We start from the raw sequence: 17625 nt of genomic DNA on the forward strand, positions 1-17625 counted from the left end.
CCCCCTTCCCGATGTGTACTCAGCCAGTCTTCCAAGCCCTCTCCCAAGAGCTAGTCTGGTGCCTCTCCCCAGGGCCCCACCCAGGGGAACCAGGTCTTCTTTGGAGCACTTTTTCCCTGGAGGTCATCACCCTGGGCTGGGGTGAGGGGGGCATGTGCCCAGCCAGGCTCCCTGGTCCCACAGGTTTGGGTGGGAACCCTTCCCAGTGCTATGGGGGAACACAAGGCCTTTGCCCAACCTCAGGACCGCTGCCAGGCTGGGTGGGGTGTAGGCCAAGTGGCTTTCACAGGAGAATCCCCCAAACAGTTGTACTTTTGAGAAATTCCTCCTACTCAAGCCTGCCACTCAGTACAGCCCAATTCTCCAGCCAGAACCGGTGACTATCGTGGTCAGAGCCCAACACTGTGACTCTCTTGCAAGCTGGTGACCACAGATTTGGCAAGTGATCACAGCCCTTGTGTGTTTGCCTTTTTGTCCTTATTCCCCTCTCTGCAACTCCAAGCAACCAGGTCTATCCCAGTGCTGCTCAAACCCTGCTTGGCCGGGGAGGAAGGGAGCAGTTGACCTGGCTCTCTCCCAAGGACTCAGTGGCAGGCCCACCACACCCAAGGAGTCTGTGGTAGACCCAGTGCCCGGCCCCGAGCGCAGGACCAAGGCTGCCACCACCCATGTCTCTGCACTGGTCCCTGGGACCTTATTGTCCTGCAGCCATCTCCTTACCGTCTAGTTTTTCAGTGTCCACTACAATTTCTGGTCTCTTATTTTCATATATGCCGGGGTACTGTTGGCTGTTTGCTCTGTTCCTCCATAAATCGGGCAGGTTTTTGTCCTGTGTGTAGGGGGAAATGGCATCTGCTCCGTCCTACTCCGTCGCCATCTTCTGAGACTCAATTTGCATTTTTAGATTAGCAAATATATTTTATGACTTCTAATAAAGAATAAGATATTGGTTAACAACATTAAATTTATTTTCTTGCTTCTGTGTAATAAAGTTAAAAGTAGATGAGCTTAAGACTTGTCTAGTAATTAATGTTTTAGTATTTTGTTAATAACTTTTTTTTTTTTTTTTTTTTAAAGATTAAACTTAGAGGGGAAGGAGAGAGGGAGAGATTCCTCTACACCCAGGTCCATCCCATGTTAATAACTTTAAAAGATCTTAACCAAACTTAAACCAGGTTTAATATCAAGTATTTTCCCAGATCACATGATCCTGAAAAAGTTTTGAGACAATTTTCTGTATTTTACCATTATAGAGTAATATTATTAGTGATTATAGAGAAGACAAGATTTTTCCCTTTTAATTTGTCCTTCCTTGACAACTTCTAAGGAGGCTGGAGAAGAGGAGGGAGGTGGCGGAGAGAGCTATCGGGCTTGGGTGACCTTCCACCACTTTAGTTCTGAAAGTACTGGTTTTTTAAAATTTTAACGTTGAGTGGAGGGTGGGGCGGGGTGGTCACTTTTGTTGCCTCCACAGCCTGCCAAGGCTTTGGGGTGTTCAAGAAAACATTATTTAATGTTTTTCTTTAATTCTAATTTCCCAATAGGAAGATTTATTAAGACTCTCAATGAAAGTTTTAAAGACTATGACTGAGCCATGGAAACAAAGAAAGTCTTTGCCTAATTTAAGAAATTACGTATGTAACATCCCAAAGAGTGTTCAAACAGGAAAATGAAAATCCTGGTTATAGAAGATGTGACAAGACAGGAATGAAGTTGTCAAAATTGGTGTAATAAATGCTTTAGATAGAGGACCTGGAATTTCAGAATGAGTGGAGAAATGTGCTATGAACATGTACATTTCCACAGTGGCAGGGAGAGGAATATAGAGAGAAAGCATGTATGACATGGACATGAATATCCTGTGTGAGGACTCAACTCCATGCCTTAAGGGGTCCCTTTGGACATTGGGGGTGATTAGTTCCTGACTCACAGGACTCTGAGACCCAAGTGTCATCTTGGGACAAATGTGTGGGTGGGTGACTCCGTGTTCCAAAGGGCAGGCTTTCATTCCATCTCAGCGTTGATGAGGCATATTTGACAAGGGATTTACTCCACAGCTGACAGGTAGGTTCCCCTGAAATGACGATGAGAAGTGTCAGGTGGATGAATTAAAGAGAGAGAGTAAGGAAAAGAAAACAACTTCAGAGCCCCACAGTGGGTGCTGGAATGTTACCAAACAGGAACCAGCCTAGAGCAGCTCTGCCTCAGGCCAGCCTGTGGTGTGTGGGTTCTTCACTTTATGTAGGAAAGATTTTGCAACAGGAGTTCAGGTGACTTTGAGAGTACGTTTATCAATGCTGGGGACAGTGAAACAAAGGAAGGCCTTAGGGTAGAAGAAGTAACAGGAGACGGCCTGGGTAGTATTCTGCAGGCTCCCTAGAAAAGATAGGAAAGGAATGAGACAAGATGGTATTCTGCTGGTTAGCTCACCTGGGAAGTCATAGACAAAGACAGACCTGGAGACAGGTATATCCAGGTCATGCTGCCACAGCCCACTGCTCTGATGGCTGCAAGTGACCTTGGGACTCTTAGAATTTGGGAGGAAATAAAAAGTTCATGCCTACCCTGACTGGTGTGGCTTAGCAGATTGAGTGTCAGCCTATGAACCAAAGGGTCGCTGGTTTGATTCTCTGTCGGGGCACATGCCTGGGTTGGGGGCTGGGTCCCCAGTTGGGGGTATGTAAGAGGCAACCACACACTGATGTTTCTCTCCCTCTCTTTCTCCCTCCCTCTTTCTCTAAAAAAAAAAAATAAATATATAAATAAATAAAGTTCATGCCCAGGAAGTGGCAGGGGAATGGCTCTAGGCTAGAGTAAGCCAGTGCTGTGTTTTTTTTTTCTGAGGGCTTTTTATCTTTTTTTACTATGGGTGAGAATCTTAGGGGAGGGTTTTAGCAGGATATTCATTAGCTTTCCAAGTGCATTTTTTTAAAACAGGCTGATTGGTCAAAATGAGCACATAGAGGATTTTGGGAACATTCTTTTGTTTGTTATGTTGTTTTACTTTTATCTTGAGTCTGTCTGGCTTTTAATGTTATTTGTTCCCCTGACTTCATCTGTCCTTGGGTTGTGCTGGCACACATGGCATTAGTTGGGTCTTTGTTCTCTATTTTCCAGGCCAGGGAGATTTAGGCTATGTATTCTTTGCTTAGAGAGGACAGGTATAAGCCATTCATGCTCAAGTGTTCTTGGTTAGGATAGGTAAGTTCTTGTAATTCACCAATTGCCTGTGAGTTGCTCAGACTGATTGGTCTGGTTTTAGTTTCTCTCGATCTCCCCACTCCACTTGCCCAGGAATTTTCCTAGTTTCTTACTATCCTGCCTCATCTTCATCTTGTATTTTTATGTGCTCAAGCGCTTCTAGCTGAGGGTTTGTGAAGACCAGATCCATATGCAGGAGAAATGGGGGTCCTTGTCAGGGCATGTAGGGTAGGAAATTTCCCAGCAAGCATTGGACCAACTTGTGGCTGGGAGAAGAAACTTGTGCAAGGCAGGGAACTGGCCCCAAATGGCTTCCCCTTTCTTCTGCCTCTCTTCCCTTTGTTCTGCCAATTAGTTTGTGTGTTTTGTATTGTTTCCCACAGAAGTTTCATGCAGTTTTAACAAAAGACAAATAATCTTTTTTTGTGGAATTAAATTAGGTACAGATGGTGGAGGCGGGTACTTGGGAAGGAACTCTCCGGGGAAAAGGCCAAGACTCAGCCCCCAGATATTTTTGGCCAGGGGTATCAAAGTCATTTTTACCAGGGGCCACATCAGCCTTGCAGTTGCCCTCAAAGGGCTGAATGTAATTCTAGGACTGTATAAACATAACTACTCCTTAACTAGGGGCAAGGAGCTCGACACTGCCACCAGGTAGAAACAAGGTGCTGGGGCAGATAAAACAAGGTGGAGGCCGGATTTGGCCTGCGGGCCTTGTGTTTGCCACTTGTGTTTTAGGCATTATGAAGGAATAGACTTTACTTGGACCCTCTGGGACCCAGTGAGGAAGCCAAGGCACTGACAGGACAACGGAGTTTTGGATGGCTGAGGCAAAGCCAGACATCCCACCCCTCCCATACTTGTCCCCTCTCCCCTACAAGTACTGCACAGGGACCCCTGCCAGGAGGTTCTTCTCCCTAGAACCGGCCCCCATCCTGGATCATTGGGACCAAGAGACAATGTGAAATACCAACTGTGGACCATAGGCAATAAAAATCTCTTTTGAGGGAAAAAAGAAGTAAATTCCCTAAATTCGGGTTTTTATCTATGGTAATATTACCAAACAGCAAGTGGGATCCTGCTGTCTGCTGCCACCCTGTAGGCAAAATTCAGAAGGCAAAGGTTAGTGATAAAATCAATGAGCATCCAAAAACTGCACATTTCAGAGTAACAGCTTTCCACATGCATTAGTCACTTAAGCCTGTCAATTAAGTTTAAACTCTTTAACATCTGAGTTCTCCTAGCATTCCCCATGTTAGTTTTTTAATTATCTTATTTCTATAGGGTATATTTACAAACTAAAACAACATAAGATGCAAAATTTTGGAAGAATGGCAGGCTTCTGCCTCAGAGCTCATCCCACCTAGAACACCCAGAGAAGAATAACCCTGCCACCCTCTGCCAGGCCAGCATGATCCTAGGCTGCACCCAGAGTTTCTTCTCTCATCCAAAAATCCATCCAAACAAAATACTGTCCTTTGGGAAACACACACAGCTGCAGCATCATCACCCAGACATTCTCAAGAAAGAGGGAGTCTGCCCAAGAGCCAGAGAGCCTGAGAGCTCAGGAGCTCTTCTTTTATTTCAAACCTAGTCCATAATTCCATGAATTTAGGAGGCAATCGGCTTCTCAACCAATCCTGTTCACCATTGCCTCAGGCAACTGCCTCCTATGGCCCCTTCCTCCTTCTCCCTAGTGATCTGATCAGATCTTGCTATATCAGTATTACACTTAAGAGATCTGTCCAGGGGCCAAACCTCCTGGTTACCCAGTTTGACCTGGGGCCAGGCTGTGGTGCAATAGATAACCCAGTGTGTGGGCTTGATGTTGGCAAGCCCCAGAGCCTTCAAGTTACATCCCAATGGGGAAAAGGGAAGGATACCTCAGGGACAAGACCAGAGGGAGGGGAAGGTTCAAGAAGGGTGTCCCCAACTCAAATGACCTAGACATCTGCCACCAGAGCCAAGCATCCTCCAGTCAGAGGGCAGACTGACCTTGAAGATCTCCACCAGACCCAGGCATCCCTGAGCCAGAAAGCAGACCGAACCCAGCAGGGAGATGGTCAGAGGCGTCCCTCATGGTTGAAACCCTAAGAAAGTGACAGACCCAGTACTGAGGTTTATGACAAGATGGAGGTCTAAGCTATCACTTTCAACAAAGCGAATGTTTTGTTTCTGAGATTCAGGGAGACTTACCAAATGTTGGCCCTGTAAGAGGGGAGGAGGAGGCTGTGCACAGAGTCAGGAGAGACAGAAAAGGATTAGAATCCTCTCTCCAAACCTCAGAGAGACAGGGTTAGGCGGCTTGTCTGGGTCAAGCTTCTGCTGCCTACTGCTCCCCTAGTTGCAAGTCTCAGGAAGCAGAGGAGAGGGAGAAATAGAAAAAGTTCCTGTACAGGCTACCAAAATGTTAGAGAGGTCAGTGACATGGGCTGTGAAAGAATTCACAAAGAGAAGAAAGTGCAGAGAGTAAAGTTTTATTGGATTATAATTGGATTATGAAAGGGTGGGGGAGTTTGTTTTGTGGCCCCTGGGCTGCTGGGGGAGTTGTAATACAGGAGGTTTCAGGTGGTTTTGCATAAGCTGCAGTTTGCTCCAGTGTTATCTTTGGCTTGTGGCTCCGGGGAGCAGTTAGTCCCATTCAGTTCTTACTTTCCAGTATTATCCAGTCCTGCCTACACAAGCTCAGAAGAATAAAATGGCAGTTATGTTTAACAAGGTCATAGACCTGCTCAGCAAATGCTGCCATCATAGCAAATGGTGCCAGTTTTATCCTTTCAACATCTGAGAAAAAAGACTATGAAAAATGAAGGTTGTTTGATGAACTGAAACTGCAGATGAAACCCCTGCCATTATTTCTTCAAATATCTCTTTCACCTGATCTTTCTCTATCTCTTTCCCTTTCCCTCTCCCTCCAGCTCTTTCTCCCTCTTCCTTCTGGAATTCTAATTACATGTGTGCGTTACAATTTTTTAAAAAATGATACCACATCTCCAGATGTTCTGTTTTTCTTAGGGTTTTTTTTCCCCACTCCATTGCTGTTTGCACTTCAGTTTAGATCATTTCTATTGATTGACCAGTGATGCTTTACTTTGCTGTGTCCAGTTTGCATAAGCCTATAAAAAGAATTCCTTATCTTTGATATTATATTTTCTATTTCTAGCCTTATTTCTGTTCCTGTTCTAGTTGTTTGCTTAGTTTGTTTTTGTTTTTAGGTTCAGTTAATGATAGTTGTGAGATTGTTGTCATATTTTTGATCATCTTCTTTTGCTTAGATAAGCTCCTTTAACATTTCATATATAAGGGCTTGGCAATGGTGAACTCCTTTAACTTTACCTTTTCTGGGAAGCTCTGTATCTGCCCATTCTAAATGATAGTGTTGCTGGATGAGTAACCTTGGAACATGGGTTCTTGCCTTTTATGACTTCAAATACTTCTTTCCAGCCCCTTCTTGCCTGTGGGTTTCTTTTGAGAAATCTGCTGATAGACTTATGGGCGTTCCTTTGTAGGTAACTCTCACCTTATCTCTTGCTGCTTTTATCTTCATGTTTAATCTAAATAATTGAGTGAATCAATCAAGACATTGGATACACTTGATATAAATGAATCCATTCAATTAAACAAATATATATTAAATACTATTATGGCCTAGGCATTGTGGACAAGATAGACAGGATCCTTGTCCTCAAGGAGCTTTTAATCCAACAATTACTCTCTGTTTCCCTTGTTTTTTGACATGAAATCTATTATAACATTGAACGAACTATATTGGAACTATTTTGTTTGAAAGCTGCCTCCTGTACTGACCTGTGAGCAGCATGAAGTTAAAAACTAGAGCTTGATCACCTGCCCCCTTGTACAAATTAGTGACTTTACACACTAGCACAATGTTCCATTCCTGTTAGAGGGTTTGCTGTGTCCTCAGGACTTTTCTTCAGTTTGCACAATTCTGTTTCTTGCCTTTTGACAAAAATTCAGGCAAAAGTAGGCCTTAGAATATATTCCTCATGATCAGATGAAAATGGAGCTTTAGGCAATCAAACACTTTTGTGCCCAGCACAATTTATAGATTGGGAGAGAGAGAAATATATATATAATGTATATATGATGTTTTATACATATTATATAGTCATGTGTATATATTGTATATATGTATATGTATGCATGTATATTATATATACATGTATAGTAGTATATATGTATATATTATGTATATGCATATATTTATACACATATTTATGTGTATGTATATATTATGTGTATATATGTATATATAATATGTATATGAAATGTTAGTACGTGACAGAAAAGTCCAAAATAGTATGCCACCTGAAGAGAGCCAAGTGATCAATGAGTGAAAAAGAGCACTAGAAAGCAGGTAATGGTGCAGTGCAGCAAGCCCATGCTGATGTCCAAATTAATTGTGGAGACCAGGAGCCAACACTTTTGTGTCTTTCTACCATGTATTTGAATTAAGTGGGCCCAGATTAAAACTATATAGACACTGTTACTTACCCCAGAGACCAAACAAAATTTGGACCAAGACTGAGTAACTTGAGAGTGGCCACCCTTACCCTGACAGGAATATTTGCTCTGGGTGGTAGACTTTGCTTGACTAAGAAAATAAACTTAATCAGTTGTCAGACACCTGTACCAACAGAATATTCCAAATTTTCTTCACCTTCTTTCTGGTGTCACACTTGTGGAAAGGACAGATAATAAGGACTAACAATAATTTGCACTTAAAATGAATGGAGAATGGGAAGCTTGGATGCAACTGCCTCATCCTTGTCAGAGTTTGAAGCTGGAGATCAGGAACATCTGAGAGCATGCAGATTTCAACTGCTACACAGAGGAACCCTTCAGAGTAGTTGGTACCCATAGGTCATTTCATAAAGCAGATGGTAGCAGACCCCTTGCGCTGGAGTGAGGATATGAGGTTTGGAAGGTGACATGCTCATCCCCCTCCTTGTCCCTTGCCGTTAGTAGGGGTGGGGGGAAGGAAGGAGGCGGGAAGAGAGTGCAGGGAAAATAAAGAGGAGGTTGTGCTTCATCCAGAGAAACCACAATGCTACAGAGCTCTGAGGATTTGATATGCTTTCAAGGTCTTACATGTCAAAACAATGGTGAATGGGAATGATCAGGAAGGAATAATAACTGGCTGTCAGGATCCTTCTTAACCATGGTGATTATCTCCCAGCAAAAGTCAACAGGCAGAAGACTGATAAGACATATCATTTCCTCTGTTTACAACTCATTTAGCACTTTTTTTTTTATGTGGGAGACAATTTGTTCAGACTTTCAGGTCTCTAGTCAGCAAGTGGACATTTGTCCCTTATTCCTCATCCTCTCTGACTTCTCAAAACCAGAGAAGAAAAGGTGCCAGACCAGATGGTCAGAGCTTTGAAGCAGAAGCCTGTGTAACTGCCTTTGCCTGTAGCCAAGCATGTTCAGAGGCCCCCATGCCACCACACCCCAGCTGTGGGCAACTACTTCCCAGCTGCAGAGGATGCCAGCCCTCAGGCAAGAGAAAGGGAAATGAACTGTTGCCATTCATCACCTGTCTAAAATTCAGTCTCCACTTGTCCTGAACATCACAGCCAGACACAAAAAGGTCACTGCAAGTCAGAGGTTAAGAGGACGTGAGGGAGAACCAAGGTGCCTATATCCCACTCTCAGGGAAGGAAACAGGAGCATGACAGAAAGTTTCCCCACTATCTTCCTGTCCTTGAACTAAGTGGGAAAGCAGAGCCTTCCAATGTGTCTCTCCAACAATAAAATGATCTGGCTGAGGGGCTCCATTCCACTGCACTCATTGGTATGACTTCCAGAAATGTACTTGATTCTTCTAAAACCTGGTTCCTTCACCTGTAGAAGGGATATGAACACCTGCCTCTAGGTTTTTGTGAAGGTCAACTAAGAAATATGACAAGCTTTATGAACTACAAACCACTGTGTATATTATCATTAAGAGTACCTAAAGTCTTTCTGAAAACAATCTGGTTCTGAGTGTTTATTATTTTTCTATCCCCTTGTTTCTGCTCCTTCCTGTGTATGACCATGTTTACCCAGTGTGATTGAAGAAATCAAAGATTCAGCAGTGCCAGGTTCAACAGTGTATTTAGATCACCACAGTAGACTGCAAGGCATAATACCAGACTTCACAGGTGGATAGGCTGGGGGTCCAGTGCCACCTGCCTCTTACCAGCTATGTTACCTCTGATACATTTATCTTAAAGTTTCTGTGTCCTAAGTTTCTGTATGACTTAGGGCTAATGACACACATCTTCGAGGTAGCCTAAGTGAATTACTCTCTAAAGGGCCCAGCTTATCATAGTGTTAGGTCTTTACCTTTGTCGCTTAGAAGTATTGGCTCTGGGACTTTGAGCTGTTCTTCTGCTTGAGCCATAATGTTTTGGTCTGTTCGAGCCTGTTACATGTCAAGGGCGGAGCCTTAGATGTTCACCAGGGTGGGGCGACCTAGGTCGCTGGGTTGTGACGTATGTGGGGGCAGGGTCAGAGAGGGAGTAATGGTGTTTTTTCCACTTTCTCTAGTATCTCCCGTCCATTCTGCCCCCTCCCACAAGTAAATTGGGCCCTTCTTGGTGCTGGTTCCCAGATGTGTGGGCTTGTGTACGTTCTAGGTCCCTGTGGGTCTCTCCAACAAACTCTCCTGTGAGGCTGAGAGCCTCTCCCAGCACCTCAACCCCCAAAAGTTTTTTCAATTGGTGCTTTTAGGCTTTATTTCCTAGCACTCAGGCCCTGCATTTCACAGTCTGCCTCACTGTGTTTTTTTTACCTGGTTTATCTGCGGGTGAATGTGTGACCGTGGTCAGCCAGCCACCTTGCGCCCTCACTGGGTCTGCCAACTGCCGCCTGCGTGCCTGGGTCGGTCAGGCAGCCACTGTTTTTTCTGCCACATCCTCTCTCTGAGGGCTGCTGACTCCACCCCTCTTACCGGTCTGGACAAATAGTTCGTTGTTGTCGGACTTCCATACAGTTCAATTTTCTCCGTTTTGGTTGTATTTTTGTTTCTAAATCTTTGTTGTTCTTAAATTTGGTTGTGCGAGGAGGTAGTGTTTTCACCTACACCTCAATCTTGGCTGGAAGTCCTTTTTCCAGGTATTTTTATAACCTCTTTGCAGATATATATAAAAATAATAAATTTTAATTTTAAAAAAAAAGAGGTTATTCATGCCGCTTTTCTCCACAGGGGCCAGATTTCAAACTTTCTACCCCGGTTCCTACCTCAGTACCTTTTATACTGTTTGGGGAAATAAAACAAAATCCCTTCCCAACTGAAAAAACTTCTCCACAAAGTTTGAAGAGAAAGAAAACAAATTTATTGTTGAATAAGGATTAAATCAGAATGCTATGATGGATATCACAGGTGTTCCCTAAAAATAAAATCAGAAAGAAACCTCACCCTTTTATATAGCTAGTGTGGGCTGAATTTTTTCCCTTCAAAATTTTAAAGTTGAAATCCTACCCCAGCACCTCAAAATGTGACTATTTGGAGACAGAGCCTTTAAAGGGGTGATTAAGTTAAAGTAAGGCCTTTAGGGAGGGCCCTAATCTAATCTGACTGGCAGCCTTATAAGAAATTTGGACACATACAGTTACCAGGCATATGTGTGCACAGAGGAAAAACCCTATGAAGACACAATGAAAACGCAGCCTTTTGCAAGCCAAGAGACCTCAGAAGAAACCAAACTTGACTACTTTCAAGTTTGTTTCAACTTTCCCGATCTTGTTCTTAGATTTCTAGACTCCAGAACCATGAAAAAATAAATTACAGTTGCTTAAGCCATCAAATGTTAGTTTGTTATGGCAGCCCGAGCAAACCAATAACCAAGCAGATATAATCCATTACACACATCTTCTCAATATAGACAATAACTAGCCCTCAGCTAAGAGGACTTGACAGCACCAATGGACACAAATAGTTCATCCTAGATTCACCTGGTAATTGAGGTGGCCACTAGTGTGTTAACTGGCTTTAACCAAAGGAAAGATAAACTGAGATCTTCAAAAAGGAGGTAGTTGAGCAGATTGAATCGAGGCACCACTGAAGTTAGGCTCCTCTTATCCCACAGACAGAGCTGCTGTCTCCCTTGATGATTACATTTTGGAGAGATGGCTCACAAGACAGATGGTGGTGGCTGTGGTACAACAGTATGAATGTACTTAATGACACTGAACCATACACCTTAAAATGATCAAAATGGTAAATATTATATTATATATGTTTTACCACAATAAAAAAGAGAAATATGATCCCCAGGTTTTTGAGAAAGACATTCCTGGGTAGAAAAGTGGCAAGATGCATTTAAACATCTACATCTCCAAGGGGCAGGGGAAAATTTGTTTTCTAAAAAAATGCCCTAAGGAAGGGGAGAAGTCTTTTCTCCTACTGTCAACAGGCAGAATCAAGTCCTTTTATTTTATATTTTACATTCAATATATTAAAACTTAAAAACAGTTCACCCTTTTCTCCCACCTCCTACCTTCCACCTACTCTGGCATCCACCAATCTGTTCTCTGTACTGATGAGCTTAGTTTCATTTTCTTTTTAGATTCCACATACGAGAAATCATATGGTATGTACTGTTGTCTGTGTTTTATTTAACTTAGTACAGTGGCCTTGAGGGCCACCTGTGCTGTTGTAAATGGCAAGATTTCATTGTTTTTATAGCTAATATTCCACCCTATACAGGATGTGACAAAACTAGGTTTACAGTTATTCATGTGGAAAATGTAATAACAGATAATAATACAAGAATAAACTGGATGTTTGACACCTTCACAACCTTAAACCTACTTTCCCCCAGCTTGTATATACCAGAATTTCTTTATCCACTTATCCATCGAACCCCGCCTGGTCCAGGTCCCTTCCTCCCCTTACGTCCCTTTCATTTCAACCGCAATCGGCTTCAGGCTCCGTCTCTCTGCTTCTAGCCTTCCTCCGGGAACCACCCCTTTGGTTCGCCGACCGCCCGCCGTACCATTCCCTGGAGCAGAGCCCCCGTTCCACCTTCACGGCTCCACAAACCCCCTCATACAGCTTTCTTCCTCCTTCCAGTCGCCCCGCTCAACTCAGTCCAAGGCACTCCCACCCCTTCCCAGGAATCCCGGCTCGCACGGCGTGGTTCCAAAACCAACTATACCGACAGTACTATTGCTCCGCCAATCCGGAAAAACTTCCGTCAAACCCGCCCCCGCAACCAGTTTGTCGGAACTGGTTGTTCCGAAAGTGTTTACAGGACCTCCAGGTTAATCTCCACCCTCGGCAGCGCCTTCTTCTGATTGGCTCTGAGGAAACACACCCAAACGTCACTTCCGGCGGAAAAGGACGCGGGAGATTCGATTGGAAGGGGCTTGTCGTGCGGCTCGCTCCTGCCGGTTTGCCTTTTTGAGCTTTCGGTGGGCAGGATCCGTGACCTCCTCTGGTGAGTAGCTGGGGGAACAGGTTCTAGGGGAGAGCGAGGGCCGGAGACTCCCAACGAACTCCTGAGCGTCATTGGGATTGAGACTCGGATCGTCTTTGTTACTTTTTTACTGGAGTTAGCCTTTCTATGCGAAGGCGGTCTTAAGAGAGAGTTGAGAGTGAATAAGACAAGCATTTTAATTTTAGACAGTGCTGTCGTAATCGCTCATCCAGCGTTTAGTGATCATTTACTGTCCTGTCGAGTTGCACACGATGAGCGTCAGGAATTGGAAATGCAGAAAAGGAAATTGTAATACTCCAGCTTTGGACTTGCTCAGAGATAAATTTTCAGCTAGCCGCTATGCGACAGTAATATGTACTGAAAATGGGTCTTTTGTACATCGCTTTGATGGCCCAGAGGCAAAAGTGATTAACTGAGCGGTGTAAGCAAACCGGAAACAGGAAAGGTTTCCACATTCCTTCCTTATCGCTCACATCTAATCGGTTCAGTGCCTGCTGCGTAACCATGACAATAGCCTCCCAGCTGGTTTTTCTTCTTTTCAGTCTGGTCTTGTTACCTTCCAAGCCAGTCTCCACAATGCCAGGCTGATAAAGCTCAAATCTGATTAGGGCACTCCGAATTTAAAACTTTTCAGTCACTGCTGTTTTCCCTCATATTTAAGTCTAAACACCTTAATGTGGTTTACAGGGGTCTTCTTGTCTGGCCTTTCTCAACCTCTCCAACTTTTTTCACCACTCTAGCCCTAGGTTCCAGCCACACAGAATATCTTTCTGAGTTCCTAAAATACACCATCCTCCCTCACCTCCAGTTGTTCAATTTGCAGATAGTTTTTAAGTGCTTCCCTCCTCTGTACCAAGAACTGCTAGGTGCTGTGATTACAATGGTTAACAAGGGAGACTCATGTCTTAATGGGATGTAAGTCTTTGACGGATAGACTTGAGAGGAAAAACAGGAGGACCTACTGGTGTTAGGTTGGTGTAAGAAAGCCTTTCTGAGAAGTTGACACTTAAATTGTGGCTTAAGAGATGAGAATTATCTAGCCATTCAACAGAGGAAAGGAAGAACCTTACAGGGTGAATGGGTTGTGCAAAGGCCCTGGGGCATCTTTGTGGTCAAGAACCTAAGGGAAAAAAAGCAATGTTTCTGGAATATATTCAGAAAGTACAGTTGTGTGATATGAATCTGGAGAGATCAGAAGAGACCAGACCACTTGGGAGCCTAATGCAGCAACATAAGCAGGGGATGATGAGGGTTTGCATTAAGGTGGTGGCAGAATATGGGATGGAGGGTGAATGATGGTTTTTAGTTATGAAAATAGACTCCAGCATTTACCTATGGGTGCTATGTGGGACTTGGGGAAAACAGGAATGAAGGATGATTCCTAGGTATCTGGCATGAGTTACTGATGGAGAATAGTAACATTTACTGAAATGGAGAAAAGTACAAGAGGTTAAGGGGAAACTATGAATTAAGGTTTTTTACTTATTAAACCTTGAGATTTCTATGATACATTACATACAGTTAGCACTCAGGTAAACAGTTGAGATGTAGAAGTCAGGAACTTGTGCATTTGTGGCACTTCATTGACAGTTTACATTACCTTAGCTAATAGATTATAAATTCCTTGCGCACAAGAAAGAGCCTGTTTTTTCTCTCTGTCAGCCTGTCCCCTTCCACATTCCCAGAATAGTACTCTACCTATCATACATGCAATGGACAAACTGTGTGTTGTATTCACTACACACAGCGTAGTGTTTCAAAAATATTTTTCAGCAATAATTTTCCAGACAAAAAAAGGTTTTTATTTCCTTGTTTTGCTTATTTAATTTTCTATCTCATCTTCCTCTCCCTTCTCTTTCTAGAATTTTCATATAAGATTAGTAAATCATTTCTCAGGGGCTTGTTATTACTGCCTTTAGAAAAATTAGTCAAAGTCTGTGCCATTAGATTAACACCTTAATTCCTATTTGTAATCCACAGGTTAGGTGTTTATTCTATAAAACACTTTTGTGTAATTTTTCTCCTCTGATCATCTTTGAAAATAGTTGTAAATCATCATTTGTGACATTATTGGACCCACTACTCTCCCAGAGGTGATGTGACACGACTCCCAACTGTTTCATGAAAGGACCTATTTCTACACTCACAGGACCCCCTGCTATCTCAGGGAAGGATCCCTCACGTCACTCACAAAAACCAGAGGTGATATGACCCCCAAATCTCTCAGGGACAGGCCTTTCCTCGCACTCATAGGACACAGCTGATGTGACAGGACACCCTTCTTTTACAGGATGAGACCCCTCTCCACATTCACAGGACTTGGCTAATGTCACAGGTGCTTCTGCTCTTTCAGGCTGGACTCCTCCCAACCCTCACAGAATCCAGAGATGATGTCAAAGGATTCCCCGTGTTCTCTCAGGTGAGCCTCTCCACATTCCATACTAGATAAACAGAGCCAATGTTTAAGGATCCCCATCTTTCATGAGGTAACTCATCCCACACTTACAGGACTCAGAGCTGACATGACAGGATCCCTAACTCTCAGGTGGGACCCCTCCTAACACTCGGAGAACCCAGAGCTGATGGGGTAGGACCCTCTCTGCTCTCAGAGTAGGAGACCTCCTCACACTCAGATGCACACTGCAGGCAATGTTCCCTGCTGCCATTTTGTGGACTTCTTGGGAGTAGCACCTATTTACTAAGCCTCTGCTCTTACCATTTTTCGAGGACCTGGGAATCCCCCAAGGCACCTTACATCTTCCCAAGCTCATGATGTCTTATATACCAATAGTGGTAGGATCCACTACTCTCTCAGTGGGAGTTCTTCCCATAGTAACAGAATCCAAAATTCATGCAACAAGACCTAGTTTTCTCTCAGATGGGACTTTTACTGAACTCACAGGACCAAGTGCTGATTCAATAGGAACCCCTATTATCTCAGAAAGGGACCCCTGTCCACCCTCACAGAACCCAGAGCTGATATGACACTACTCCTTACTCTCTCTGGTGCAGTCCCAGAGCTCATGTGACAGGACTTTTTTCCTCTCTTGGGTAATACTCTTCTCAAAATTTAAGAGGATCCAGAGCTTATGTAAGTGGGGCACTGGCTCACGGAGAGAATGCTTTCAACACGGTGCACACTGCCACCTAGTGTTCATCTTTGTATAAAAATTTTAAAAGTTTTATTAAATTTATTTTTTAGACAGGGGAAGGGAGGTAGAGAGGGAGAGAAACATCAGTGTGTGGTTGCCTCTGTCACACCCCCTACTAGGGACCTGGCCCGAAACCCAGGCATGTGCTCTTGACTGGGAATCAAACCAGTGACCCTTTGGTTCACAGGTGGCACTCAGTCTGCTGAGCCACACCAGCCAGGGTGTGGGTATAAAACTTTTATTTAAAGTTTCAAAAGTGGGAATAGACAGAGCCAAAGTTTTGTGCTGGCATGTTGATTTTAAGCTTGTTGTTAAGAAACAGAAGATTGAGGAAGAACCTATAATTCTCATCTCATTTCTTCCTAAGATATTTAGTTGAAAAAACCTGGTTTAGCTAGAGAACTTTATCATAATCACCTCAGCTTTAGAAATTCAGACTCTAAGCAGGCATTTGTTGACCCACTTACCTTACTCACCCCCATGTCCTGTTGTTTTTGTCATTGTTTAACAAAACATAACCTGTCATATGCCCTGGCTGGTGTGGCTTAGTTGGTTGGAGCATCATCCAGTAACCAAAAGGTTACAGGTTGATTCCTAGTCAGGGCATATAGTTAGGTTGCAGATTTGATCCCCTATTTGGGCATATGTGATTCCTGGTCCAGGCGTGTACAGGAGGAAGCAATTGGTGCTTCTGTCACATTGATGTTTGTCTTTCTCTAAAAGCAATGAAAATATGTCCTCGCATGAGGATTAAACAAAGTTACCTGCATAACACCCATTTCACCTCTAAGGTCTAAGACCCTGTTCCCCCATTTTCCAGAATGTTCTGTATACCTAATATTACCTCATTGTCTTTGTTAGTCATTTGTATAGAAATTCACCTTCACACATATTAAACTTTGAATTTCTTCTGCTAATCTGATTATATTAATTTGATTATTAGCCCAACTATTAGAACTTACAAGGTGTGAGAAAAATAATTACTTTTTTTTCCATCCCACATAGTATTGATGAGTCTGCCACGTGAAATTAGTATCTGGGACACTGCTAACTTCTGGAGACAGCTGCAGCTGAGAGATCATGAGCATCGTCCGGCAAAGGTGAGCGTTATTCTTGTTTGTTTTTTCAACTTTCCTGGTCTATTTCTGCAGCTTTTGGTAGAATTTAGAAGTGCTGCAAGTTAAGTTTCCTCTCTTCTACATTTACATTGGCATGAAATAATATTTGTGAAGCTACCTGCTTGGACTTAGAGAGTCATGAGTTTTCTTTATTGAGTCATGGGTCCGTTTGCATCTAGCAGCTGGGGTCCAGTGTCCAGCATCAGCTCCAGAGTCTGTGTATGGGGTCTTGGTGACAGATCTCAGTTCCATCTCCAGGTTCTGTGTTCTGGTGTCAAATCTGTATTCAGCTGTGTGCCTGGGGTCTGGGGTGTCTTTGGGTGTGGCTTTATGTCCTGCGTTCATGTGTGGGGTCCATATGTAGCTCTGGCTCTGGGGTCTGGTGTATGGAATCTGGTATCTGGCATTCAGGGTCCATTGTCTGCTTTTGAGTCTGGGGCATAGGGTCTGAGGTCCAGGTTTTAGCTCAGGATCCACTCCAGAGTCCAGGTTTCACAGTCCAGGGTCGGTGTCTGAGGTCCAGTCTGGCTCTAAAGTCTGGTGTCTGCCAACCATTGGTCATTGTCACAGCCAATAGGAATTTCCAGATTGGAGTACAGTGAAAAAGGAAACTATATTCAATGCAAATAGCTCAATTGTGATACAGCATGACTGTGAGAACAACACAACTATTGAACAGCTCAATATTGTTACAGATGAATTATG

The 17625-nt window shown here is 43.5% G+C and overlaps 1 protein-coding gene across 2 annotated transcripts in view; it reads left to right on the plus strand.

Moving 5' to 3' along the window:
* The first annotated feature begins 12562 nt into the window (after positions 1-12562).
* The window catches only part of DDIAS (DNA damage induced apoptosis suppressor), a 46667-nt gene continuing 41604 nt past the window's right edge, over positions 12563-17625 (plus strand). The window contains exons 1-3 of one of the 2 annotated variants that reach the window (XM_053670721.1): positions 12563-12650; positions 15004-15069; positions 16808-16902. In XM_053670721.1, coding sequence (XP_053526696.1) covers positions 16883-16902 — 20 coding nt within the window. In that variant the 5' untranslated portion in view covers positions 12563-12650; positions 15004-15069; positions 16808-16882. Of the gene's footprint in view, positions 12651-14940; positions 15070-16807; positions 16903-17625 lie in introns of both variants that reach the window. The other variant, XM_053670722.1, reaches the window with a different exon arrangement.

This window comes from Artibeus jamaicensis, unplaced genomic scaffold (assembly GCF_021234435.1).
Source record: "Artibeus jamaicensis isolate MK-2021 breed Jamaican fruit bat unplaced genomic scaffold, CSHL_Jam_final contig_64, whole genome shotgun sequence".
Classification (NCBI taxonomy): Eukaryota; Metazoa; Chordata; class Mammalia; order Chiroptera; family Phyllostomidae; genus Artibeus; species Artibeus jamaicensis.